General features: G+C 40.3%; 1 protein-coding gene across 4 annotated transcripts; it reads right to left on the bottom strand.

The window, feature by feature from the left end:
• Window positions 1–58: 58 nt before the first annotated feature.
• On the bottom strand, window positions 59–26,937 carry ccdc186 (coiled-coil domain-containing protein 186). Of its 4 annotated transcripts, none has more exons than XM_051418524.1 (17): window positions 26,815–26,937; window positions 26,118–26,168; window positions 24,112–25,117; window positions 23,579–23,705; window positions 21,851–21,979; window positions 19,874–20,086; window positions 19,255–19,374; window positions 18,389–18,493; window positions 17,586–17,684; window positions 15,645–15,731; window positions 15,411–15,553; window positions 13,974–14,229; window positions 13,338–13,527; window positions 12,159–12,257; window positions 11,653–11,881; window positions 6,295–6,514; window positions 59–3,248 (listed from the first exon to the last, which is right to left on the bottom strand). In XM_051418524.1, the coding sequence occupies exons 1-17, from the start codon at window positions 26,930–26,932 to the stop codon at window positions 3,165–3,167; spliced, it is 3,276 nt and encodes a 1,091-aa protein (XP_051274484.1). In that variant the 5' UTR covers window positions 26,933–26,937; the 3' UTR covers window positions 59–3,164. The 4 variants fall into 4 exon arrangements, with proteins under 4 accessions (XP_051274484.1, XP_051274485.1, XP_051274486.1 ...); XM_051418525.1 differs by having other exon boundaries at window positions 12,177–12,257; XM_051418526.1 differs by lacking the exon at window positions 26,118–26,168.
• Window positions 26,938–27,927: the final 990 nt, after the last annotated feature.

The following is a 27,927-nucleotide window of genomic DNA, read 5'->3' as shown; positions in this document are numbered from 1 at the left end:
CTTTATGGCAAAAAAAAAAAAACTAACAAAAAAAAACTGTGGAACATTCAAGAGAAAGTTAAGACTCATCTCCATTTATTCCCTGTTAACACCATATATACAAACATCATTCAGAATCACTATTTTTAAAAACATCTCATCATAATTTTACAGACTGACATATTTACAAATGTATATTATAATCACAGTTTGAATATTTCTACTAAACAGAGCAGGGGGGAATCATTGCACAGCAGGAAGAAAACCCCAAAAAAAAAAAAAAAAAAAAGGGACAAACTTCTCATTTTGACACTCACACATACTGAACATCATTTTTTCATACCCATATAGTGAAACATGAGGTTCTATTCATTTATCCACACAATGCTGCAACATGGCTTCGTTTCAAGGCTGTGGAAACGTGTTAAATCCCAGATCAGCATGATTCTTACAGGTGAACCAAATCGGAAGCGTATTAACATGCCTCGGAGAATTATGAAGAATTAATCAGGAAATCCCATGCGAGTGTTTTGCATAGGTTGTTTTTTTACTTCTGTACCAGAAAACAGAAAAAAACAACAACTCACCTATTCAGCAGCAAGCAGCTCATTTTCACATTGTTTAAGATGCATGAAAACATTCAGATGAATTTATCTTGAAATAATCAACCTGGCTTGTCAGGGAAAAAAAGGAAACCTAAAATTCAACCTTACTGAACTTTTTGGAGTTTAAAAGGTTACTAAGTTTCAATATCAAGGAGAATCCAGATGTAATCTGCAGGTTTGCCGTCTGTACGTTTACACATTGATCCCACGTCACGGAGAAATCAGTTTGGATGAAATAAAAGTAGAGGTACATCAAACAGAGAGCACCCACTGGAGCAACAGGGAGGCTTTTAAGGACTCCATGACCTCAATCCTGGAAACTTTCATCTCTATTCACATAGTAGGCCATTTCAACATAGCCTCAGGGTGTACGGGAAGGGGATCGGCCTTATAACCATTCATGACCCATAAAAGCCTGTTTCTGATTAGGAGGGGGGTTTTGTGACAGCTTCTGCGATCAGATCAAATAAAGACAACGGAAAACTTTAGTGTTGTTTTATCAAACTAGTTACCTTCTCTATACCCTCCATCCTGGTGTTTGTACAATACACTAAACAGCTGTGAGAGAGACAGAAGCATTATTGTGTATGGCTGAGAGGTACGGGGCTGCAGGTGTGTGTGTTTTTATTCATGTGGCTGCCAGACTCTGGTTTAAATGCAAATTCTGTTCAGCCCCCTGGGGTACCCCTATGGAACTTCATGGTCAATCTGGTAAAAGTCCTACAGCTGAAGCATGTACATAAAGTACACAAAAGCTTGAGAGGTTTAAAAAAAAAAAAAAAAAAAAAAAAAAAAGGCACACATGCAGCCATGCGCGCACACACAATTTGGACACATTTGAATATTCAAACACCAGCATAGTCGCATGTTGCATGTACACAAGCATAAAAACCGGCATATAAAACAGCACACTGGCGCACAAACACATTCAAATAAAGAAAAACGACAAAAAAAAAAAAACGACAACAAATAAATCAATGAAAGGAACAGCATTGCACTTTGTCCCTGGATATATTTCTGTAGGTTCCATTGGCTTTCCTGAGCTACAGCTACAGATCTCCTGTTCCCTCCCTCCAATTCTTCTACACTTGATTTATTTCAACGGACTCAGTGACACTACGAAGAAAGAAAAAAAAGAGTTGTGTGACAGGAATACCTTAACATTTATTTTTTCTTTTCTAACCCACCAGATCGTATTGTGCACACAGTGCAAGAAAGTCTCTGCAAGCTGTTAGCATGTCTGTGCCTGCTGTTTGAAATGAGGAATGATGATGATGCTACCAAAGCACTCTTAAGGAAGCTGAAACATAAACATTTTTAGATGCTCATGCGTGATTAAGAGATTGTTGTTGCCAGTTGGTACTAATGAAGTGCCTTAGAGTGGAGAATTTAAACAGATTACAGCGAAGGAAAGACAAGAATGTTCAAGGTATTCCAATTGAGAGTTAAGAGCAAAAAGTCTTAACGAAAACCTTATAATAGCGTGATAATAAAAAAACAAAAAATAGACAACCAGATGTACTAAAATAAAAATGACATTTTAAGCCAACAAAAATGAAATAAATTAAAAATCACACTCAAATCGGCCAAACAAAAAGACCAGCTCTACATTTCAACCTTATCGTAATAATATAATTTGTCATATATTTTCTTCAGTCTCACGCTGCTTAACGTTAGGACACTTCCACGCTGATGGCATAGTGCGGTTGGCTGCATTTAACATTGCAAAGACACAGTCTGCTTCCTTCAGTCTAGCACCGGTGTCACACAGATAGGTGGGTCTGCTGATGCGAGGCACCTTGCTCCACCAGCTTGGTCCTAAGTGCTGGCTGTGCAGAGCAAAAAAAAAAAAAAAAAGATGATGAAAAATGCGCAGGTGGCACGCAAGTTCCCCACAAGCCGTGGCTGATTTTCACTTTTCGCTTCATATACGGAGAGCTCTGTGAGTCAGGCTGCAGGAGCAGTCATTCAAAAAAATACATTTGGCTTATTGGCAGACGAGAGGAGACGAGTAGAGAGAGCATGCTGGGTGATGATCATCTCAGTTACTGTACGGTGGAAAGAGCTACGAGGCTCAGTACATTTTATACTAGATAAATAAATTGGCAAATCAGTTGTGTGTTTTTTTTTGGATTATTTCCCCAGGTAGAGCTTGCTATACATTCACAATTATGGCATCTTCTGTCAAATAGTTTACAAGGCAATCAGAGTTTCAAGCTTGAAGCAACTGGCCCCAAGAAGATTTAATCTTGGGCCAGGTTCAGGGGGAGGTTCGCCAGAGGAAGATTTTGTTGTGTCGGAGGAGAAAAAAACGGAGGTGGTACAATGTGGATGGAATAATGACAGTTCAAGTAAGTTCAGACACGTTCGCCAAACGCACGGGAAAAGTTCAAGAGGTCCTCCAAAAAAGCAGCCGGAGGCGCTACTGGCACTTACAACATTCACTTTGCTCTTTCATATGTTGGGAGAATGAGTGCGTGTGTCAAACTGTTCCGTTCCTTCAAAAATGGTGGGGGGGGGTTGAGATTCCTTCGAGTACTTCTTGGTCCTTCATTTCTTCTTTCCTGTGACATGGTTGTGTCACTTCCTCCTTACTCTGTCCTCGGGATCTCTCTGCTGTTTTATGAGCCTCTCGATCTCAGCCCCAAGTGTCTGCAGATTCTCCTGTTGAAGACAGTAAAGACTTTTAGACTCATTGAGTGGCGATAATAGAGGGGGGAAAAAAGCTCAGTTATCTGTCACAGTAAATCTGGAGCCTTAGTTTGGCTTTGTCTGTGTTTTGTTTTTAATTGCCATTTTACTGTGCCCATGTTGGGTGTTTTTATATCATTACTTCCTGCTTACTGCCAATCATCTGTCCACAAAAAGAAAAGAGCCAGAAAATACTCCCACATTACAAGTTAGGGTGTCTTTAAGATAATTTTAACTCGATAAAAAAACAATAGGAAGCTGCTCATTTGAAAAATACGAGTATATTTATTAAATAATCTAATGTGCCAACGCAAACAAAAGTGCAAATAGATGAAACATCAAAAGGAGGCAGTAACAATACACGCAGACAGGATGGAGACACGTTTTGAGACTTCGCCTTGTTTATGTGGGCGCAATAGAAGCTTTAATAAATATTTAAACATTTTAGCTTTCTATTATCCTAATGTTGCGTCACTCTGGGCCTGTTTGGTAGCAGTTTTTCACCCACTGTATTTTGACGTGGATTCAAGATGCATCTGGTACTTTCCACTATGTAGACATGGTGAGAAATAAATAAGTCGTATTGCAGCACATAAAGGCTATATTGCACACTGGCTGTGGACATGGTGGTAAATGGGCTGTAACTCACTGATATGATTTCTTTTTGAGGTAAACACATCAACGGATATATATTTAGACCTACATTAAATCTAATGGATCAGCAAGAAATCGGTAAGCCAAGTACAGCACAAACTGATTTTCCCATAATTAATGTACAAAACATGTTTTTATGAATCCAAATCGACTCGAGATAACAGCCTTTATGTTCAACTCCCATGAAGTGATGAAATATATGTAAATAGAAGTCAATCAAATCTAAAAATACCTACATAAATACTAAGGACAAATGGAATGTATACATACTCTAGCTGGGTGGTTAATGTCAACGTTTAACAAGGTAAATCAGGGAGATGTATGCATATTTCACTGAGGAAATAAACTAGTCACAACAGGCTGCCGCCGTCCCTGCACTACATTTACTTATGGATACAGTGCACCATCTGGCCAAATCACCTCTTGAGACAGGCTGCTGACAGGTGGAACCGATTGATTCACTTAACACTAACACATCAGGAAATTGGTTCAGTTGAAATCCTAATCCAACCACATGATCAAAAGACTCTCAGGAACAGAAGCTGGACTAAGCACACACACACACACACACACACACACACACACACACACGCTCACGCTCAGTGAGGATAAATACTGTGAATATAGGCTTTAAATCAACAACTAGTAAAGGGGAAAACACGTCTCAGTTACAGTGAGGTACCACTTCCTCACATAGCAAGAGCACCAATCAGGTCGGTTCTGAATTGGATCACAGTTTCCAGCTTGTTATCTTTCTAAGAAGTGAGGTAGCTGATAGACAACCTGACGAGCACACCGTCCTGACAGGACTGTCAGTCGGTCAGATGAAACAAAAAGTCACGTACAATGTGATAAATGCTACGGCAGACTTTAAAGGTTTGGGAGATACGACCCAAATGTCAGACAACCTCACTGGAGAAAAAGGAACAGCGGACTTGCAATTCCCTAAGTCGGGATTTAACTCCTAAAATCAACCACGACACTGTCATATATAGTATTTTATTACCAGCCCTGTGCTGTTGTAGTAATTTAATTTAATGTAGTAACATTAATATTGATTTCACATTTTAACTGCGCTATATCTGTTGTGCGGACTGGGTTTGATTGAGTTCCATTAAGTTGACTAATAACCATTAAGTTTTATTTTTTAAGCTTTGTGACTTCAGTCAACAAAAATATTCATCATTAATCAAGATTGTGTTTAAAATGAATTCCAATGAGTTTCTCTGACAAGCATTCAAGCAATGGTGTCATTATATAGGAAAATATAGAGAAAAAAGGATTTGTTATGGTTTATGTACAAAGCTGTCAAATTGTTAAACCAGTGAAAGCAAGTGGTATGTCAACATAATGTTAAAAAGGTACCAGAAATGTTAAGTTCCAGTGCTGAACCCAGCGCCAAATTTATTTTGGCCATGTCAGAAAAACAGGCTAACGTTTATTTTCTGACACGGCCAAAATAAATTGGTGTAATTGAGATTAGTCAAAGGTTTCCCGCAAATCTGTGTGTGTGTGTGTGTGTGTGTGTGTGTGTGTGTGTGTGTGGGTGTGTGTGTGTGTGTGTGTGTGTGTGTGTGTGTGTGTGTGTGTGGGTGTGGGTGTGCGTGTGTGTCTATGTGTGGACTACCGTTTATGCCATTGGATGTTCATACTGGGTTCAGCACTGGAACTTAGGACTTTGGTTTAGCACCACAAACAAACACCTAAAATGTGTCAGCGTGGCAATCTCTGCACCGAGCTTACCTTTCTAGTATAAATGGCTTTGAGAGGAAAATTAGTTAAAAATCGGTATCACAGAGCATGATCACTTTTGCAGGGTCTAAGAACTAAATGAGGCTCTCCATCAGTATCCTGCATGGGCCATTCATACACTGTGCTACAGTAGAGGCAACCAGGGATCCTGCAGTCTTTTGGGCTAGTGTAGGTGTTTTCAGTATGAAAAACATCTAAATGCTATAAAAATGATAGGTACAGACCCTAACAAAGATTATTTTTGTGCAATAAAAGCAAATAAACTGCAAATACAAAGGAAGGCTACATACATTATAAATACTGTTGTGCATAGTATTTTCTAATTTATGTGTACTGCAATATACCAAACTGTGAATCCACTAACCTAAAATTAACACAAACCAAAGCCATCTGCATTTAGATATGACTGAATGTTTTTTCATGGTGATGGCAGCACTTCCGCACTTTGATAGTCACATCAGACTGTGCGGCTCCAAAGGGTGGAGCATGACACTGACAATTATCCACTCAGGTCAGCTGAGCTTAAACAATTACACACTCCTTGCAAATGAACAGGCTTGGAGCACATATGGTGGAGTATGGTGCCTGCTGGGGGGGACGACGACACACGTACCTTTAGGGTAATGTTCTTCAGCAGGGTGTCCTCCAACACAGCCTGCAGCTTCCTGTTGATCTCAAGCGACAGATCCAGGGTCAGCCCACTGTCCGCCGGGTGGGAGGTGTAAAGCGAAGCCATGATGCCTCCACGCCGGCTCAGGTGGGCCTTGTTAATGTCTGACGCCTCTGATGAGAGGGCCCCCGACTCCTCTCTGAGCACATAGCTCTGGATAATTCTGTGGGGAGGAAGGGGGGAGGTGATGAGTCAAACGGTGTGCTTCAAAAGGAGGGGGAAACGAAGTGAATGCGCGGCATCGGCTGGAGCAAAGAAAATTGAGAAAGTTTGGATTTAAAAAGGTGGGAGCGTGGAGCGCTCCTACAGAGCAATAAAACCGTTTCCAGCAGCAAAAGCAGCAGACGTTCGTAGAACAGTAATTCCAGTGGGATATCTTATTGAACTCATGTGCACTGGATACATTCAGTCATAGGTAGAAAGATTATTATTGTGCCGGTCAGAGAAGGGACGGTAATGGAAACGGCTGCATTAGAATGAACTGCCGGGATTCAATTAATCAACTACGTGCCCGTGTGAGTGCGTGCACGTGCGTGTGAAGGTGAGATAAATCTTCATTTTCATAATATGTTTTCATCTCAATGACAACACAGTGTCGAGGTTAAGCTATGTTTGTGTCAGAGAGAGGGAGAGAAGAAATTCATTAGCTTAACAGCTGTAAACTTCCTGTTGTCCAATCTTCCCAGTGCAGCTCAGAGAACACCGACATGCAAGCGTGTTTCTATTTAGAGGAAAACAGACCCAGAGAGAGAGAGAGAGAGACGCCATTGTGATTGAAATTCATTACCGCCTCCTACATTATTATCTTTTTCTTAATAAGCGACGGGGAAATGACAAAAAGCACTATTCAAGCTAGGGGAGATGGTTAGGGAAATTAGCGTAGTGTTTTTTTTGCATGTCTACTGCCATTAGAATGAGGATGCTTGGGCTTGACTCCAGGCAACAAAGATAAAAAAAAAAAAAAAAAAAAAAACAAAACATAAGGGCTGGAACTACAAAGTTTTTGCTAAAAGAGTGTGGGCAGGTGAAGAGGGTTGTGTAAGGTCCTAAAGAAAAGGTCAACAACCTCCTGTACATCTGTTTAGATGGGTCAGCAATCAGTTTTTTAAAGCTGCTCTCAACCCAGCTGTATACCTTAAGACCAAACCTGAAACATTCAGCCGCATACTGGCATTGTTTAGTTCAACTTCAGACTGATATTTTGAAGGTGGGTAAGATTTCCACTCAGTCAAAATCAGTATTTCTCAAAAAAAAAAGCTGAAATTTCTCAAGATATCTGGAGTGTAGATTCATTGGAAGAGAACACTTACATGTTGCAATTTCTAATAACACAACTATTATTACTACTGCTTATACTACTGATCATTATCCAGCTACCAAAAAAAAAAAAAAAAAGGAATAAAACAAGAGCATAAACACGACAAATAAAAAGAAACAGGAAGCAGTTTGTGTACTACATCCTCAAGGATATCCCCTTTCTGTTCCATGATGGCCTTGAATAGAGCAGCTGTGTACGGATACACTACATTACGGTCTATAACAAGTCAATAACTTTATGGATCCAATCTTGACAATTACAGACTTTAAGGGATCTCTTTAAATGTCAAGAGCCAAGATTTTACAAGGAATAGTCGCTCGTTGGGGTCTAAATGACTAGAAAAAGAGCCTTCCTGTTTAACTATTGCTGTTTAGGAGGGCATTTTATTGTTGTGAAAGGGATCTTGGAAGGGTTGAAAACATGTCAGTGACTTATGTTTTCAGAATATACCATGCATTAACAGTGGTGGCTATAGCAAAGATAAAATAGATGAATTGTGTTGCGCATACTACCGGGCATGCAGCAAGGACACTCTCAAACCTCCTTAAAACGTGAAAGCTTTTATCAGCATTTTACACATAATGCAGATATTAAAAGGGCAACTGTAAGTGCACTCTGAAGGACAGAGGATAATATGTTGGCATTGTAAGCCTTTTTACACAAGTCAACAAACTATCTACATCTACATAAACCTAACACTGTACGTTGCAGTGTATGCACTACAAACTAACAAAGCATAAACAATGAAATGATAGAGTAGCAAGCACTATAAAAGAAGCCACCATCATAAACACACACATACACAACACACACACACACACACACACACACACACACACACACACACACACACACACACACACACACACACACACACACACACACACACACACACACACACACACACACACACACACACACACACACACACACACACACACACACACACACACACACACAAGACTTACCTCTGACTAGACTTGCAAGGGTCCATATTTGGACCCCAGTTCCATCACGACAGTGTTTAGTAAAAACAAAAAAGTGACAGAAATTAAAGATGTGGCTACATGGTGTGCTGAATGGCATGCAGGGGTCGGCGGGGGGGCAGGGATGTGAGCAGCAGGTCGGAAGTAAACAAGACAATGGCTTATTTTTGTATTGTGAGTAATATTTTTTTTTTTTACAGCTGAGAGTGTAAGAAATGAGGGCAGCAAGTCAAGCATGCATCAACTGTAGGGATGGGGAGTGAGATTTTATTGATACCATTATTGATTCTGCTGTCTGATTCTTTGTTGATGCACTTACTGATTCTTGATCAGTTTTCTGTGTGGAAAAAAGTCGGCCCACACAGGTTCCCGGCATTAACGCAACCGTTTTATTATCTGAGTCTGAGCGTAGTGTAGAAAAAGAGTAGAGTTATAGTAGTTTGAGTTTCTGAAGCCATGCTTTGGGCCGTTTCTTCCTCTCCGCCATGACCTCTTGTTGCAAGTTTCCAGCAGCACGACGCGTTCATTTGACGTCATTAGTTTTGCAAATGCGCAACGGTAAGACAAACAGGACTGATAAACTCGGTGGCATACCTTTGAGATTGTTCTTAAGGCGGCTAAACCTTGTGCCCAGGAAATGGCAAGACAGAAAGAGGAGATGCAGAGAAAGAAAGATATGCCTGTGGTCTGAAAGCCTTTCAACTATCAAAGCCATGTTTTATCTAAACTGTATTCAGAACTACACAGGCCTGAAACCATGAATTTGAAGGCAAATATGAGTTTCATCTTGAATGTTTTTTGTTGCAACATGCTGTATAAAGTTAGATACCCAAGATCAAATCTTAAGAATTCAAAAATATTTCCTCCATACTTTATACAGGCACTGGCTTACCTACCAACTAAAATCAAAAGCATCGAGAAACTTCAAGCCAGACTGGCAATGGGGAAAGAAATCCTTGATAACCTTGAAAGGATCAATTATATCTTAACAAATTCAGCAGGTGTGGATCCATAATAGTCTACAATGGAGCTTATATTGCTCGGGATTCCAATGATTACGAACCTAACAGAGTAAAAAAGGATGCTCTCGAAATAATCAACCATCTACATCTCCTGAATAGCAGCCCTCCACCTGCTTTGTATCAGCATCATTTTAATTCAAGTCACACGGATGAATCGTTTAGACTTAATGGTCATAATAGGCAGGTGTGGGTTTTGAAGGACGAACATCGTTGCCCTTGGAGGATGATGCTGCTGTTTCTGCATGTTTTAGCTCATTTACTACAAATCACATATACTGTATAAACACTGCAGCCAATGACCTGTCTTTGACTTCTTAAAAGCACATTAACATGCCACTTTAACACGGCACAATAGTTGCCCAATTCATCCCAAAAATAATGATCCAGAATCTAAACATTAATTGAAGTAAGCTGCAGATTTAGGAGTTAGTGCTGCGCATAAAAGTGTTTAACACTGTGTGATTGCACCTTGGAACTAGAACCAGGGGTATCCAAAATATATCCTCCCACTTCATAACAATATATTCTTTGGAAAATGAGCTTAAAGATGCAAAAACGCTGCTGTGATCACACAACAGAGGGATATGGATGTGGTAACATAAATCAAACATTAGCCTATTGACTTTTTTCCCACAAACTGTCCTTTATCAGAGACCCACTAAAAGACCCGCTTCAGGCTTAAAGTTAGCTTGTCGGTGTTCACCAGGCTGTCCTGGAGGGATAGGAAAAGAAAGGCAAAAAGGACAAATTCACATCCTCATTCTGGGTAGTGCAACACCCCCCGCTTAGCTGAGATTTTACAGAGCTAAATTTAGCCCAGCAACCGTGGGATTCGTCCTCAATTTTAACTCTTGAATGTAGGTTGAGGCTAATTCATTCAATCCGAGTGTATAGCTGCGAAACAAATGAGAAATGGGAATGATCCAAGTAGAACTGTCCCAATATATCATCTGGCAACAAGAGCCAATGTGATACAGAACTTCAGGTGAACAGTTTGGAGTGATCTGAGAAAAATCTTATACACACACATCACATTTTATGCTGGCAATGGCCCACAATTCACCTCAGGGCCTAACCTATACATAAAGTTGTGATGTGATTAAGATAGCTCCAACATCCTTCACACTGTCTCTTTAGTGTAGGTGATGACCATGAATATGGATGGAACATCATTAAGGATCCATACTGATGCATTCTCTCCCCCCCTGCCCCCCGATCGGCTCAACTATAAATAGCTTCTGAGTGAAGTTTGTCACGAATAAGAAGTACGGTGCATGAGTCAGAATCTAAAGATGACAGCGAGACGCAGAAGGAGGTAGGGGGCCGCAAACTGTGTGTGTAAGCATATACTGTTTGTCAAGGTCAGCTGAAGCGCCGCTACCCCAGGGAGTGAGGTATGGTGTGCCTATGCACTTGGTTTAAATGTTGAGAAAACAAAATTATTATCCCTTTTTAACATTTCCAAACAGCTGCAAGAAGCTGCTCTCCCTCCTGTGCTAAGGCAGGTCACAGTATGCACGGGATGTTTCAGGCTATAAGTACACAGTATTTGATACTTGAACTGTGTAAGCGTAATTAAAGAGTGGTGGAGAAGCATCCTGGATCTGTCTCGGAGCATTCTCTTCTCATTAGTGAGCAACATCTTATATTTTGCTGACTCTTCTTTTATGTATTAAACAAATCATAGTGTTGAAGGGTTGACCACCTTCAGCAAAACTGCATTATTACATTAAAACTGCTGTAGCGTCTGAAACACTGTAGCACGTGTTTTTGCATTTGCACTGAGAGTACTGTCTGAGCACAATACACCACCATCCACTGCACCAGTAAAATCTGGACACCCTGCATTCTATGGCCAAAAAATTCCCTCAGCGTTATAAATTGCAGAGAAAAAAAAAAAAAAAAAAAAAATTAAATTAAGTGTTCTCGCCATCTCTCTTTCTCTGCTCCTTGTACTTTGGTCTCTGCCACTCACTTGGTCTTTTTCCGGATCTCCTCTACCAGTTGCTTGATGTGATCCTCCATGAACTCAATTTTTTCCTGCTTGCGAGCCAAGGCCTTTTGCAGGCGGACAATTCGATCCACAAGCACAGCCTTGTCGACTTCTGGGAAGCTGTCCACGACCACCACTGACGGACCTGACTGGCTCTCTGGCGACCTCTCTTCAACACCACTGCTCCCACCATGGCGTGCATTCAAGGAGCCTGGGGAATGGAGCAGAGATGAACTTAGAAATTGTTTTTTTTTCCCCGTAACGTGATTTTGGTCATGTATCAACTAGCTGTGAGCTATTATTTTCCATGAAAAACTCTTTATATTGCCTTTGCACTATGATTTCATCAACTTTTGTAAATAAGCACCACCTTTTGGGGGGGGGTATTTGTGCCATCAGAGGAGAAAAAAAACTTTACAGGACGAATATTACAAAAACAGAAGTCTTTTATGATATTACTTCTATGTGTGTTAAATACTAATACTAACCAAATCCAGAAGTAGTACCTGAGGAACTTGAGCGACTGCCCATACTGCTGGCATCCCGGTCGCAGCCTCCATTCTCAACCTGCTCCAGTCTCTTGCGGGCTGTACGAGAAGAGAAAGTAAACAACTGTCAAACATAGATTTACACTAGACAGATGTGAAAGTTATGATACATGGTTTAACAACATTATTATGGGTATTGCTAACTGCTGAGTGTAAAATTTTGATCAGACGTTCGCAAAAAAGCATGATGAAAGCTGCTCGACTGAAGTGAACTGAAATTTCCACTGTGAAGGTGTCTACCTGAATAAATGTGATGAAGCTTGCTTTTTAGGAACAGTGCACGCTCAGCAAATCTTCCATGCATAAACAAAGGCTTAAAATGACAGTATAGTAATGAAAGTAACTGCAACACTGATGAACGATCACAGGCTCTCCTAATTAAAATGTCCTCATTGTCCCACATGCCAACTCAAAGTGAAAAGCTAGTGCATACAAGATGATGGTGCTGAACTTCATGCCTTTACGTTGCTGCGTTTGCCCAGAGAACCAAGTAGGGGAAGCTGGCTCGCTCTATTAAGTATAATCCTAGCATGAGAAGAACATAAGCTCTCTATGCACCGCACCTATCTGTACCCTTCCATCTCCCTTGTTTCTAATCATCCTGCACTTTCTCCTCTTAATCCGAGTGTGTGACCTGACATCAAATCCCTGGGAGGGGACTGTCTCGCAGTCGAGCAATTCTATATAAAAGAAAAGATGTCACAGTCAAGTGAAATTAGATGATGGACACAATGGCCACTTTGGCACGGCTGGAAATTCTAAAACGCTTTTGATACCTTGCAATTAAACAATAATTCTGACATAGCACATATATTTTCTTTTAAGGTTTGAATCCGACCTGTGGCCCTGCGCTGCGTGTCATCCCCTCTCTCTCTACCCCCTTTCCTGTCTATCTTCAGCTATCCTATCAAATCAAAAGGGAAAAAAACATCTTATCATATCATATCTGTTATAAAGGCCATAAGCAGCGCCACAACCCATAACCACGTCTTGTCTAAGCCATATGGCTCTCAAAAAGTGTAATCTTTCTTATCTGCTAAGGAAATAGCTAAATTAAGTTGGGTACTGTACCGTGAAGGAGATACAGAAATAGACTGTACTGTAAGGTGGTTTCCTAACCTTGTGTTAGTTGTTTCGTCAGGTCCTTGATGTTGGCCGCTTGTTTCCTTTTCTGTGTCACCAGCTCATCCCTCAGCTCTTCAACTCTGGTTTTTAGCTGGGCCACCTCTGTTTGCAGTGCTGTCCGCTCATCCTGCAGACCTTGCACCTCCTGCTGCCTCAGCACCTCTTCCTGTTTCAGCTGCCGTGACTGCAGGATTAATGGAGACGAGACGAGGCATTTTAGTAAAAATGCAATAACAGCAATGATAGAGTGGTAGGGTATTGTGACAATGGTTGCTTGTTCCAAAAAGGAACATTTCACTGTCTAGCAACCTGTAATTGAAATGAAAAATATATAGCACAAAGATTTTCTCCTGAATGTCAAGCCAGAAAATATATTACTATTCAAGGACACTGTGTGTTCTAGGACAGACAACTCAGCTGTTACGAGTATGTCAGAAGCACAAATCATACACTCTACAGTACATTTGTACACAACCTTTATACAGAGACTGAAAACTGACTAGAATCAACACATTTTAATAATGACATGATTTCCTCAAGGCATTCCTACATGATTTTAGTGAACAATACTCAGTATATCAGTCTTCTACATCTCACTGTATAACTTTGTGCGTTTAAAGCTCCCCCGACCTTGTCATCTAGTAGTCTGTTGGTCTCCTCCAGCCTCCCTTGGAGCTCCGTGAATCTGCTGGTGAGCTGATCCAGCTGAGACTGTAGTGCGTTACTCTCTGACTGGAGCTGGGCGTTTTTGCTGCTCAGCTTCTCAGTAAAGCCCAGTAGCTCAGCTTCGCGCTCCCTGCTGCCTTGTACATCACGCTGGAGGTCAGCCATCTGGCTGGTCAGGCTGTCCACTTCCTCTCGTAGAGACGTGATCTCCTGTTTATCACTGCAGGACAAATAAATGATTGCCAAGGTGTTAATAAAGACTCACATTAAATGGGTGGTCACTATGAACTTCCCTTCTTATGTGGGTGTGAAATGTGTATTAAGGATACAATTTTAGTATTGTATGACAAACAGGAAATTATACATAGCAAGATACAGCATATGGCGTTTTACATAACCCATTATTTAAGCCAAATCGTTTGCATCGCCATGCAGTTAGACCTCTGAAACTATAGGCCAGATGAAATGTTTAATGTTTGATTCGGATTGACAAAATAAAAATGAGCCATACATAATCTTCCAGGATGAACGTCACAATCTTCACTGGTAGTGAAGCTGTCTATGGACAAAAAGAACTGGTGGCATCAAATCATTTTTTTCTTGCCAACAACTAAAAATGTTGGTGCAAGTTGTGAATAAAACTTCCTGCTTCACAAAATGAAAGCCAGAACAAAAAGTAGAGAAGCTTTTGCATAAATCAATTTGGGTTGGCGCCACCTACTTATGGCACTCTGGCAGACACAGAAAGAAGCATTTCAATAAGTGGAAAAGTTTCTCTATCAAGTCATCTGCACATGGCTGGCAGAGCCACACACCCACAGAGGGACCCGAGTCCCTTCCTGCCCTGTGTGCTATATCTGTCTCTGGCCTATCTTAAGGTACTTGACAGAAGACAAAAAAATAAAAGGGCCAAGAACTATATTACAAGCAGTACAGTTCTATGAAAACCAATTATGTGTGAATGGTGTTACAGGTGCACATGTCAAGAATTGTAATTTGCCTGCAAGTTCCTAGAAAAGTTGCCCCCAATGTATCACTGACTGTTCTACAAAAGTTTTATCAAACAGTCACAGGACTGTTTTTAAAAATCCATTTAAAAACATCTAAATAAGATGTATCTGTGCACTGTGAAATGAAATCCATCATTTTAAAATGTATTCCAAGCAGCCAAATATGACATTTGGCCTTTCACAAAATGGACTGGGGTTATTGTAGGACCCCATCATAATTCACTACAAATAATATTTGCTTTAGGTTCTCTTAACATTGTGGACATCACACAATGCTGCAATGTATCCATGTATCCTATGCTTGAGCTTTTACCTTCAGTTCTGTTCATGAAAGATCAGTGTGAGAGAGTGTGTGTGTGTGTGTGTGTGTGTGTGTGTGTGTGTGTGGGACCGTTCATTCTGCTCCTGGAGCGCAGTGATCTCTTCCAGCTTTTCTCTCTGACGGCCAATCTCAGCCTTCTGCCGGTTGATGATCTCCCTGTACTTGCTCAGCTCGTCCTCCCAGCGTGGACGCTCGTCCTCTAGACACTTTAACTACAGAACAACACACACTTATTAAGCCAAAGAAGACCTGCTGATATCATGTGGACACACAGATGTTCAAGCACTTATCTATATGACAAACCTTGGTGCGTAGAGTACTGAGCTCATCCATTGCCTCTTTGTAACTCCTTTTCAGGTCCTCCAGCTCTTTGGCTTTCACTCGGTGCACCTGCCAGATGCATTAGGTTTTGCGTTAGATATATACCCACTGTTATGGCTTTTACTTTGAGTCTACTCATATGAGCAATTTATGTTTCTAAACCTCTGAATCCAAACTGTAAAAGGATGCCTTATGCTAAAAAGGTTTCCTCTCTACCAACTATGACAGATTAAATGTCAGTATGTAGGAATCAGTGACATCTAGCCATTTAGTTGCAGGTTGCCACTCCCTTGCCTCATTCTCCCCTTCCAAGCGTGAAAATCACGAACAGCCCTATCTAGAACCAGTGTTTAGTTTGTCCATTCTGGGATACTGTAGAAACATGGTAGCCTCCATGGAAGAGGACCCGCTCCCTTTGTAGATAAAAACGATACATTCTAAAGGTAATGAAAATGTACAGATTCATATTTTTTAGGTGATCATACATATGCTGATAAAAACAAACCAATACTATATTCCATTTCAGGCAATAGATCCTCCTAAATGTTAACCACTGGACCTTTAATACACATTACCAATTCATTTCAATAGTTTTAACCATCAACTTGAGCCTCAGTCAGACTGAACAAAAAGTATTTCTTTCTGAAAAACAATACAAAAAATGCATTAGATAAATAAATAAAAATAATAAACAATCTTACAGAAGAATCGTTTCATTACAGACGCATTTCCTGGCAATCCAAGTGTAGCATTCATTAACGTTATTATGTTTATGCACTCATTATGCATGTGAAAGCAAAGCTCAATAATGTTTTCGTCTCATCTTTTTTAACAAAGCCGTTAATGACTAGTGCTACTCAACTTTTCCAAGAAGCTATTAGTAGCCTGTGGTATCCAAGACAACATGTCAGTAATGGAGATGCTGGCAAATTTACTGTCTATGTCCTGCATCCATCCTTTCCTGTCCCGGTTTAATGTTTAAACCCACACAGTAATGGGAAATCAACTGTTATGTTTGCATTATTTATGAGTGAGTTGCATCATAACTTGAGCATAACACACATACTAAAATAAATACAGGCTTGGACCAATTTAGTCATCAACGAGGCAGCGGTATCTGCAAAAAATTGAGGTCCTACACGGTAAAACCTGTCCTAAAAACAATCTGTACAAAGTATCAGGAATAGGCCACACTGCACATCACCATTGGAAAGGTTTATTGATAACAGAATGTCTGATACTGCAGAGTTAATCGTATTAATATTTTTATGATCAAATATTTCAAAACTTTTCACCTAAAATGAATACATCAGAATATAAATTCAAAACCATTTGATGGTTTTGATGGTCTGTTATTTATGACAGACATGATGACATTTTAAGGACTTGTAAACACCCTGAATAAACGAACCAGACTGTGGAAACATAGCAAGAAATGTGTGATTTCCTCTGGGTTGTTGTTGAAAAGCACAGCTTCATATTGATTATTTCTAGGCCATTTATTTTTAAAGCGTGATTCCCATCAGAATGGGGCAGAGAGAAAAACAGGCCATTGTGTTTGGAATGAGTCCATGTCTGTGCCTGTGTGCATGTGTGTCTGCCTGTAGAGCCTATGTGCCAGTTTGTTACTCATTCCTACTTAAGGCAATTACACCTCTCAAACTGATGAAAACAGCTGAAAATAAACATTTTTACTAGTAGAGCTGGCATCAAGACCATCAATAAAAGGCTGAATAATGGCCTTGTGGAACAGAAAGTATATGTAATTTTCAACCAATAGCAAACCTGCATTACTGTTTATTTTGTCCAGGAGTTTTAAGTGCCTACTCACTGGCCACCTTAAGCCGGTGTATACACATCAATGACTTCTTGTGTACACACGCGTGTGAGAAAGTGTTTGTACGTGTGCACAGCGGTTGTCACCTCTAATTGGTCTGTTTGTTCCTGCTTATGTTTCTCCAGCTCTCCTTTGGTCTCCCTCAACTTAGCATCCAGCTCGTTGGACTTGAGTTCCTCCGATTCCTGGGGGGTAGAGGGTTAAAAGATTAAAATCAACACAATAAGCCGGCAAGCATTCCACAGCTGAAACAACAGTAAAAGAGGGGCGAACTGAATATACGACGTGGGTAAAGGAGGCAACCAATGACGATGAGACACCAAACCATAATATCCATGTTTGCATCGAATATATCTGGGTGGCATTTTGGTTTTGGCTCAGTTCAACTCTTATTCTTAGTCTTATTAGCTATATGCTGCAAGTTACTGCATACATCTTTTTTTAAAAATGCTAAAAATGTGTTTTTGTTTTTCATGTCATGCGGTTTTATTTTGATGCCTCGCTCTATTATATGCTGACACTGTAGTCTGATGAAAGAATACAGCAGCATTTTTTCAACACAGAGAGAGAACTTAGGCAGCTCTTTACTACCATCATAAGGTATAAATGGAAACTGCCGTTCACCTGAAGCAGAATCAAACCTGTTCCAATTTCAGTTTGGCTCATTTAATAGCATCTTTTAGTATTTTAACAGAATAAAGACATGCAAACAGTTAATTTAGAGAGGAGGCAATGAACAATAATAAGCACGACATTGTGACACAAAACATGCAATCTACATCACACAAATCCAGACATACACCATGTTTCTCAGACAAAGATATATTACATTTGCTCACATTCTTGGTCATGAGCCAACTAATACTTCTGTGCGATAAATATCACAGACCTGGTATGTTCGGATCATGTCCTGGCAGTTCTTGCGGATCTGTTCAGTCTCTTCTTTGGCCTGGACCAATTTGGATGTGGTCTCTCTCAGTTTGTCTTTAGTTTCCTGCACACAGATTAACATTAAAATGCTTTTGTTTTAAGGGAAAGTAAAGGCTGTACTGTACAAAGCCACAGTAATGATTTAAAGGAAGGTTCCCGTTTGGTGACTTCTTACATGCAGAGTGATTTACACACACATCAACCACACAAACCAAAACAAAAGGAAACATTACTGGCACCAGTCCTGCGGCCTTCAGCAACTTTTTTTTTTTCTTCTTCTCTGTTTATAGTTGCATATTTGCTCGGAGGCGGTTTAAAAATAAAAGCATTATTTTGAAACAGAAATCGTCAAAAATAGCAACGATGTTAATGATGGCTTCCTTGCAGGATCATTACTGTACACATTACATTACTTTTCACCCCATTTCATTTCGCCCTGAATCAAATCATGTCTATTATGGAGCGGATGCAGATAAAATGACTGAAGGGGATGTCATTTGTATACTGGAAATACTTAGCGGGTATACATCATTGACATGGTGTCTAGACTAAATGAAGAAAACCAACACTAACCAGAAATTTAAGTATGTTCTTTCGAACTGATATTGGCAATATAGACACTAGAGCTACAATGACTTTAGGTAGTCAACCACATCAGCAATGTAAATGTGTAAACTTATTACACTATTATTTATTTAAATCATTATTTATAAATACAGTGCTTTCTTCTCTGTAACCAACAGCTCATACATTTTTTTTCCCTTATGTTTGCCTATGAAATATTTCTATTATAAAGTACATTTGGGTTGTGAATTGTTACATTACCTTGTGTGCATCAGCCTCACTCTTTAGTTTGTTCTGGGCCCATTTGACCTTGATGAGATGCGAGTTGATCTCCTCCTTCAACTTTTCCACCTCTCGAGACAACCTGCTAACCTCGCCTTCCTGAGAGCACAGAGAAACGGGACGAGCAGAAACAATATCAGAGGCAGCAAACGGAAATTTGGCTGAGATGAGACACTTACTTATATTAAATAACTAGTCTTGATGCTTTTCCTCTGCTAATTCCGTAATATTAATACAAAGCATACAAGTGGGACATCCAACGTACTGCTGACTCACAGACTCAGATCGGCATAATTAAGACTAGGAAGAAAAACACCCATCAAACAAAGTTTGCTACATCTTTAAATAATTGCTATGAAGTATAAATATTGAAGTAATTTTAACAAACTAATGAGTGGGACAGCTTTGTTTTAATGTATGTTAGTGGCACATTATGCTAAATTAAATTCAAGTTCAAAGGGATACATCAAAAGAATTGTATGTCTTTGTACCTTATAGAAAGAGTTGGGTAAGCAGAGTCCCTATATAAGTCCTTCTATAAACAGTTTTCAAAATAAAAATTCTTTAACAGGGCACTTAAAACTGACAGAATATTTACCTTAGCATCATAGAGCTGCTGCAGCCGGCCCTTCTCCTGGGCCAGCTGGTTTCCTCGGAGGGCCTGGCGGTCCACCTCCTTGGTGGCTTCCCTCAGCCTCTTCTCCAAACTCTCCTTATCCCGCCTCAGGTCGAGGGCCTCTTTCTCCCCACGCACATATTTCATCACCATGGCCTCCTTCTCCTGGCGTGCTTCGTCACACTTCTTGTTAACCTGAGACGGTTGTTTATATCATGAGGTTTATACAATATACCACACTTCAGTCAGTGAGCAGCTTATATTGTTGGATCCTACAGAGGAACAGAAATAAGTGATGTTTCCCTTAGAAATCCCTAAAAGGAGTTGGCTGGGGAGAACATATATGGGCTACTCTACTTAGCCTGCTGCAACTTCAATCGGGACTGGCACACATCATGAAAGATGGACTGTTGGATAGACAGATAGACAATCTAGCATTGCAGTGTGGGTGGAAGTCAAAACACTAACTTACAGTAAGACTGTCAGCTTGTCAACCTTTTACAAATGGAGCCAACATGCTTTGACTTGGCTGCAATATGACAACAGCACTTTTTCTAAACAATTTAGAAACTTCATATTTTCATTTTAAGTGCCAGTCTGTTTATACCTAAAAGCCTTGATAAGCATAGCACTTTTATGTCCAGGGCACACCATGGTACATGTACTATACCAACACCTCACCCTCAAACCCAGTGGTTCACTCACAACTTCCTCTACTGGTCTCACACCAGTGTGTTCATTCCTCATGTCAACGAAGTGCCATTTCTTAGTTTGTCAGTTTTATGCTGCTATGTCTGATCTTTACTGCATTCTGTAACAAGTTGGACTTTCAGGAGAGCAAGAGAAGGGTGGAGAAAATGTGTGTTGCTGTTTCTGCGTTATATTTTTAAATCAAATAATATAACACAATAAAAATAGACATAGCACATTTTGTGTCTATAAATTGACAAGGCCAAATGTTTCAAACTTCAGGGGCAACAATTGATTAGGACTGGGTCACCATCTTAATACAAAGGAGGACTGATACAAGGGAAGAGAAGACAAGAGTGCAAGATCTACCTCGTATTGTTCACTGAACAGTGAAATTAAAAATTGTGAAGTGTGGAAAAACTGTCAAGAGCGAAGTACCCTACAAGATTTCAACCAGGTGTGCAAACTATTGGATGAAAAATGTGCTTTCCGGCACTATTCGCTTAACAAGTGATTAAAGCTGCAATAACAAGAGTTTGGTGCGCAAAGACCTTGACCGTTCAGCTGCTTGTTTTGTGCAAACGTCTTCAATATACGTGCGATACAGTTTCTGGCAAAAAAATAATGTAAATTTGGTCAATTAGCTTCATTTCAGCTATTTCAGCTTTTAATTATTTTAATCTAAAAAGATGAATACAACATTTTTTAATGCAATGTAATGTACTTGTACTTACTGGCTGTCATACTGATGCACAGGTACAACCGCTTAGATAAGAGAAACTACAGATACTGTAGAAGGAGATAGAATGCATTTTGTCTGATGGTGATGCAGCAAATGGGGCCAATTAAGAAAAACATATACCACAACACAGCACACAAAAAGGTGAACGCTACATCTTAATTATGGAAATACATTCACTTGTATACACACACAGCATATACAAATACACTTTATTGATGTTGTATGTGTTGTGGATGATAAAGAGAGCCAATTGCTGTGCTGTGGTTTGATCGTCTTCATCAACTGTCAGATGCTGACAGCTATGCTGCTGTTCATTTCTCTCTGACAAGCTGTGGGCTATTCCTGAGTAATGACATTGTGAGTTAAGTGACAAACTCAGCCTTAGTTCAGCAAAATAAAAAGGTACTGTAGCAGCCTGAAATGGAACAAGGCCATACATGCAAATAGGGGCCAGACTGGGGCAAAACTAAGTTGTGTGACCAGCTTATCAAATATATTCTCTCACAGCATTTGAGCCCCAGTTATACCTGTTCTAGCCGGTATGCCATTTCCTTCTGCATCTGCTGGAGAGCAGCCTTAGCTGCCTGGTCCTGGTGGATTAGTTTATCCCGCGACTCCTTCAGTTCTTTCAGCAGCTCCTCCACCCTGCCCTCCAACTGCAGAAACAGGGAGTATAAAGGGTAAGCAACTTGTTGGGCAACATGTAAGCCTGGCCACACCTGGTCTAACCTGCTACACAGGATGACACCTGACACAATATGTTGGAGGCAAAATATATCTAGACAGCACAGGAACAGGAAGGCAGTTTGGCATTGTTCTATTCCTCAAAATCTGATATTGACCGTATTATTACCGTAAATATGACTGAAATGTCTCTAGCAAGATATGCCTAAAATAATTGCGTAAAATTAGAAAAGAAAAGAAAGATCTTCTTGTACTTTTTTGTCTATTACTATCTAGCGTAAATCTATGGTTGGAAAAAAAAGAAAAGAGAAAAGGGCTCAAAACATACATTGAGTGTATGTCATAAAAAATCCCTCCTATACCCTTTTGTTTGTACAGTGCTTAAACAAACGCTGTTACCAAGAAAGAAAGAATCAATTATTGTTCCCTCTATGGCAACAGCAATGCTAGCGTCCAGTGAACAGAAAATATTCCATGAACAGACAAGTACTTGTTGTGTTTTGGAGTGCAATGTAGACGGTAAGCCTTGTAAATCAAAGGGGTAGAACTCAAACACACAAAAAAAGACACAAGACATTAAAACACACAATTCACACAGATGAATACAGCCTTTCATGCACATGTGGCATGTTGAATGCCAGTAATCAGAACTCTGTGTCCTTTTCTTCTCCCCACCGGGCTGCTTTGTTTGACTTCCTTAATTACAAGCTATACAGGGCTGGACTCCAGATTGAATTGAATTGGAGTGTCACTGTGACCAGTGCTGCTAGACAGCATTTGTCCTCTAATTGTACTGTGTATATAATTGGTCCTTGAATTTTACATATATTATAAAAAGACTATTCTAGTATTCTCACCTTTTTCCTACTTTTTTTTACCCAATTAAAACCATATGCATTTCAAGTGTGCAATTTCTAAATTCTGGATCAGGAAATATTGTGTTAGATTTTTGTACATGTCATCCCTTACCACATAACATTGCAGTACTTCCTCTTTATCTTTCTTCATATTTTTCTACATACTGTGATTACTGTTATGCACCATAACACCAAGGCAAATTCATTGTACGTGAAAACCAACTTGGAAATACACCTGATTCTGACATAAAGACTAGCCGACACAGCACTGGTCACTCTAGAAGAGCCAACATGCATTGTAGGATTTTTTAAAGGCTGCTGTGGAGCAAAGCTTTTCCTTTCTTTGAGCAGTCCCTAACAGTATACATTAGAGCAAAATTGAAAATATATTAAAAAAATAAAATAAAAAATGCAGGTGCTATGTGATCACAGTTTGCAGAGGTCAATGTCGGCACGGGCAGGAAGTCAGACAAAACACTGGAGCAGAGCACTTCCTTGTTGATTAAAAACATACGGTAAACAGGCTTCAATTGTTTTCAAAAATGAATTAAAAATAGCTTGGAGAGACATGCAAGGACGAACAAAGCCCATTATTCTAGAATGGGCTTGCTTTGGACGAAGGGACAGGCACAGACCGCATCACTTGTGTTTGTGCTCCAACACAGAGTGCAATATGACAACAAGGTGAACAGAACCATAGAGAATGAAACTAACCTTTTTAATGGTGGCCATGTGCTGCTTTTCCGTCTCTGCCCTCTTTTTCAGCTCTTCCCTCATGTTGTCCTTCTCTGAACAGATACCCAGGATCAGCTCCTGATGCCGCTTGTTATCCTCAAGCAACCTATACACACAGATGCACCACACACACACACACAAAGTTTACAATACCAATGTAGGTCAAGTCCATACAAAGTACTAAAGAATTAAGACTTGTGTTGTAAATCCAGTCTCATTACTGCAAAAAAACACAATTCGGGCTTTAAAAACGATTTTTGTTAACTTAATTAAGACAGATTTAATACAACTGAAGTGAAGGAAAAGGGGAAAAACAATAGCAGTTAGCATGTAGGTTAATCTTTTGCTAAACTGATCCATTACAATGGAAGCAAAGTATTGTACAAATAACAGCTTAAAATGATGTGATGAAGGTGCCCTAGTACATCATAAGCTACTCTAGGCAAACCAGAGACATGGATTAATCTAATAACTGACACCACAGTACACCAACAGACAGAATAGCAGTTTACCTCTGAATAGCTTTCTCCTGCTGTGCATATTTGTATTGCACGCACTTCTCAAAGACCAACATGCAGTCCTCTTGGTCTGTAGGGAGTCCATTGACAGGTGGGCTCCCTTTCCTCTCACCTCCACCTTCACCCTCAGGCAGCTGGCAAGCCAACAGCTCTGACTCTAGCTCATCCAGCAGTGACTCCTGTGACAGCGAGCGCTGAATCTGGGAAATAAGCTTTCGGCTACAATCAGTGTCATACGGACTTGACAAGGAATGCGGGGGAGCTGAGGTGTTGGTCTGTGGGCTGGAAGCAAGCGAGGAGCTGACGGTGTCTGAAGTGGGGGTAGAAGGGCCATTGGAGATGCCAGAGGTGGTTGTTGAGTCGGTGGGGGAGTTTTTAGAAGCGTTTTGGACGGAAGAGGATGATGGACTCTCAACTGGACCGCTATCATCAGCAGGCGATGGCTCTGTGGAACAATTTGTGACCAAGACTGATGGCTGCTCATTGCTGTCTGGAGTGGTGCCATGAGAATCCTTTACTTCATCGAAAGTCAATACGGTTTCTATTTTCCCTTCAAGAACAGATGGAGAGCTTTCTATCACATTATCCACACTTGTGACTGGGGCTAGCAAAGCTCCACCAGCCTCATTTGAACACAGAGGTATCCCGCCTTCCAAGGAGACTGTATTGCTATCACAGCCGGTATCAGCATCCAGCTCACTCCTCTCTACATCTTCCTGGTTGCAAGTCTGAGCTTCCACCTTTGCGTCTGTCTGAACATCTGTCACATTCTTGATTAAGTTACTGTCAAGCTGTGCTTCATCTTTTGCCTGACTGCATTTTTCTGCCTCATCTGCACTGTTGTGAGAGATTTGTTCCTCCTCTTCTACATTAGATGTGCTGTCGTGATGCTGATCCGTTGGGTTCGATCCCTCCGACACAGACTCAACCTCTGATCCTTCCATCGTGTTTGTATCTGAAGCAGGACCAGGCTGTTCCATGGTCCCTCTCTGGTTCAAATCTGGCAGAGACAGAGGAAGGAAGAGGGAGACTGAGTTGGAATAATAATAAACTAATAAACTTTTGAGGTTTTTATTAATTGTGTGAGAACAGCTGCGAAAAGCCTAAAACTTTCTGGATGCCACCAATACAGGAGCCCTGTGCTTTTTTACATGTCATGCCTTCCTGGTAATTAGGTACAATGTGGTCCTTGTGTTGAGCCAGGAAAAACCCTGACAATCCCAACAATAAGCTTCACATTTCCTCGTGTTACTACTCAGGTGATTTGCTAGTTTATCTGTTGCCATGAGGAACACAACTTCAAAGACATGCCCAGCAGACACACACACACACACACACACACACACACACACACACACACACACACTCCCACCTGCTTCGACACACAGTAAGAGGTGTGGTCCTGTCATCACATGTGACGTATTTTTGTGGGCATGTGGCGCAGAACGTCATACAACTTAGATAGGTATTCAAGATTGCTACATAGGCAGCCTCACTGCATTCATCTTCAAAGTGTGTCACCAATTCATTTAGAGTTCATGGCTGACACACCTGGGAGGATCTGAGGATTTTGTCAGTTTAAAAGGCAGAGGACTGTACAATGTTTGATTTGAGTTTTTAAGTACAGAATATGATCCCTATAATCCATTCTCATGTTTACTTTATAGATTAGCTTGAGAACACCTTTCTTGTCCACTTTATTTTAAAGATATGAAGACAATGAACCAGCCACTAGACCTGCGCTCACTAAAATCATGGAAAAAGCTAATAAACGCAATCGCCCTGTCTCACATTATTCCCTCGAAAGGAAAATGGCTTTGTCAGCATCTACTGTGTTAATAATCACTCAGAGAAGACTGAGAATAGCTGGAAACCATGTAAACTTTAATACCGCTCTACAGAGTTACTGTCTTTGAAAGACAATATGTTATAGTAGATTCCCTTTACTCTGTTACACCATGTTTCCTGATCCAAAAGCCCCTCGGCACCATTCATCATACCTCTTTCAATACCACCTTCTCCATATTCATCCCAGTTGACCCCTTTCTGCCCTATTACACAAAAAAAGGGGATTTACATTTAAAGCCTTACCATCATCCTACATACTGCGTTAAACAGACCATAGCTCCACACAGCAACACAACCCAGCTTCTCATGTTAAAGCAGTAAGCAAGCACACCAGCTAATACACATGCAATGATGTTGATGCTCTTGTGACAGGTGTCATGGTGCAACTCAGAAGTGGTTTTAACAGCAACCAGCCTTATTGAAACACGTTAATCAGCTGTTCAATGCATCGGGCTGGTCACTGTGTAGTTAGCAAGCAGCAGGCCGATGTGCCACTTTGTGTTTACTGTCGTATTATTAACACTTCGGGTTCATTTATACCGACTTTAGCTCGCTACCTGTATAATTATAGCAATGCCATTAGGAAATCACAACACCTATCGTAAAACACAGCACACGGGAAAACCCAGCGAACTAACAATAGGTGGCTCAAATGGATTTAACGCTAGACTGCAGACTGACATATTGTATGGAGGCACTGCTCACTTTAGCTGGCTAAGCTAACGTTGATAAGAGTGGCGTTAGCTAGCCTAGCTACCTTAACTACTATCCGCTCACACGTCAGCTAGCGCGGCTAACAACGAGCATCCAGCGTCAACGACAAATAGAGATGTTTACATTTTCACCCACCGAATGAGAAGAACTCATGTTGCAGTTCAACGCGGAGACCGACCGGGATAAGTAGGAACTTTGAGGTTTCTGCCTTCCCCAGCTGAGAGCCCCAACAAGTCACTTTGATATGACACATCAACAAATATGGCTACTAAGGGAGAAACGATGAGGTCGTCTGAACCAATGAGAGCTCGGTGAGAAATGACGTGAGTCTGACGTCAACGCACGACAGGTACACCTCCACCTCATTCTGTCCAGAAAATGAAATACTCTTTAACACACAACAGTAAAGCACACTAAATACCACACACATGTTTTATACTATTGATATGATATATACAAATTATTTGTACTCTCTGATAAAACACTGGAAAACATTGGTTTGACTTTCTTGCTCCAATCTGATATCAAAACCAAAAGTAAACTTTCGCTTATATTGTTGAGTGTAAACCTTCAGAGGTTGGATTTGCTTTTAAACAAGCAGCTTAGGTGTTGAGAACCTTTCTTTAATTAAAAGGCAGTATAAAATGAACACAAATATTAATTAAATCAGGAAATATTTGACCAGATATTAACTGAGGAAGGCTAAATTTAGGCACCTGACAGTCGTTGATGCTCAGTGTTCTGGTTCGTACTCATTAAGTGGCTTTGATACCAAGCCCTTAACAAACATTTAATCTTTTGCTGCTTTGATAACGTTAGTCTAATTGTTTGTAGCCTACTGGTTGACGGATACGATATATAGAGAGATTATAATATAAGAATATAATCTAATATAAGAATGTAGGCATGGAAATTATTAATAAGGACTATTTAAGGTAGAAGAGGGTCAAATGTAAAATTAATTTGATTAACAGCTCAGGTTTTCAGCTTTCTTTCCTGTGTCAAAGAAGTGTAGTCCATCAGCAAATATGTCTCGTTTCAAGGCAACATCATTGAATAACTTAAATTAATAAATTGTTATTCCTACTATTATGATATCACATTTTTTTGCAATATGCTAGTTATTTACAATAATTGCTGAATTCTCCCCTTTGAAAACCACAGGCCTTCAAATGTTTGTTTAGTGCACTTTATTTATAGCTAACTACTGGCTTGAATCTTTGGGCCATCTTTAGTGTAGCTACCATT

The sequence above is a fragment of the Dicentrarchus labrax genome, unplaced genomic scaffold (genome assembly GCF_905237075.1).
Source record: "Dicentrarchus labrax unplaced genomic scaffold, dlabrax2021, whole genome shotgun sequence".
Taxonomy (NCBI): domain Eukaryota; kingdom Metazoa; phylum Chordata; class Actinopteri; family Moronidae; genus Dicentrarchus; species Dicentrarchus labrax.
This window is presented reverse-complemented; position numbering and strand designations above follow the sequence as displayed.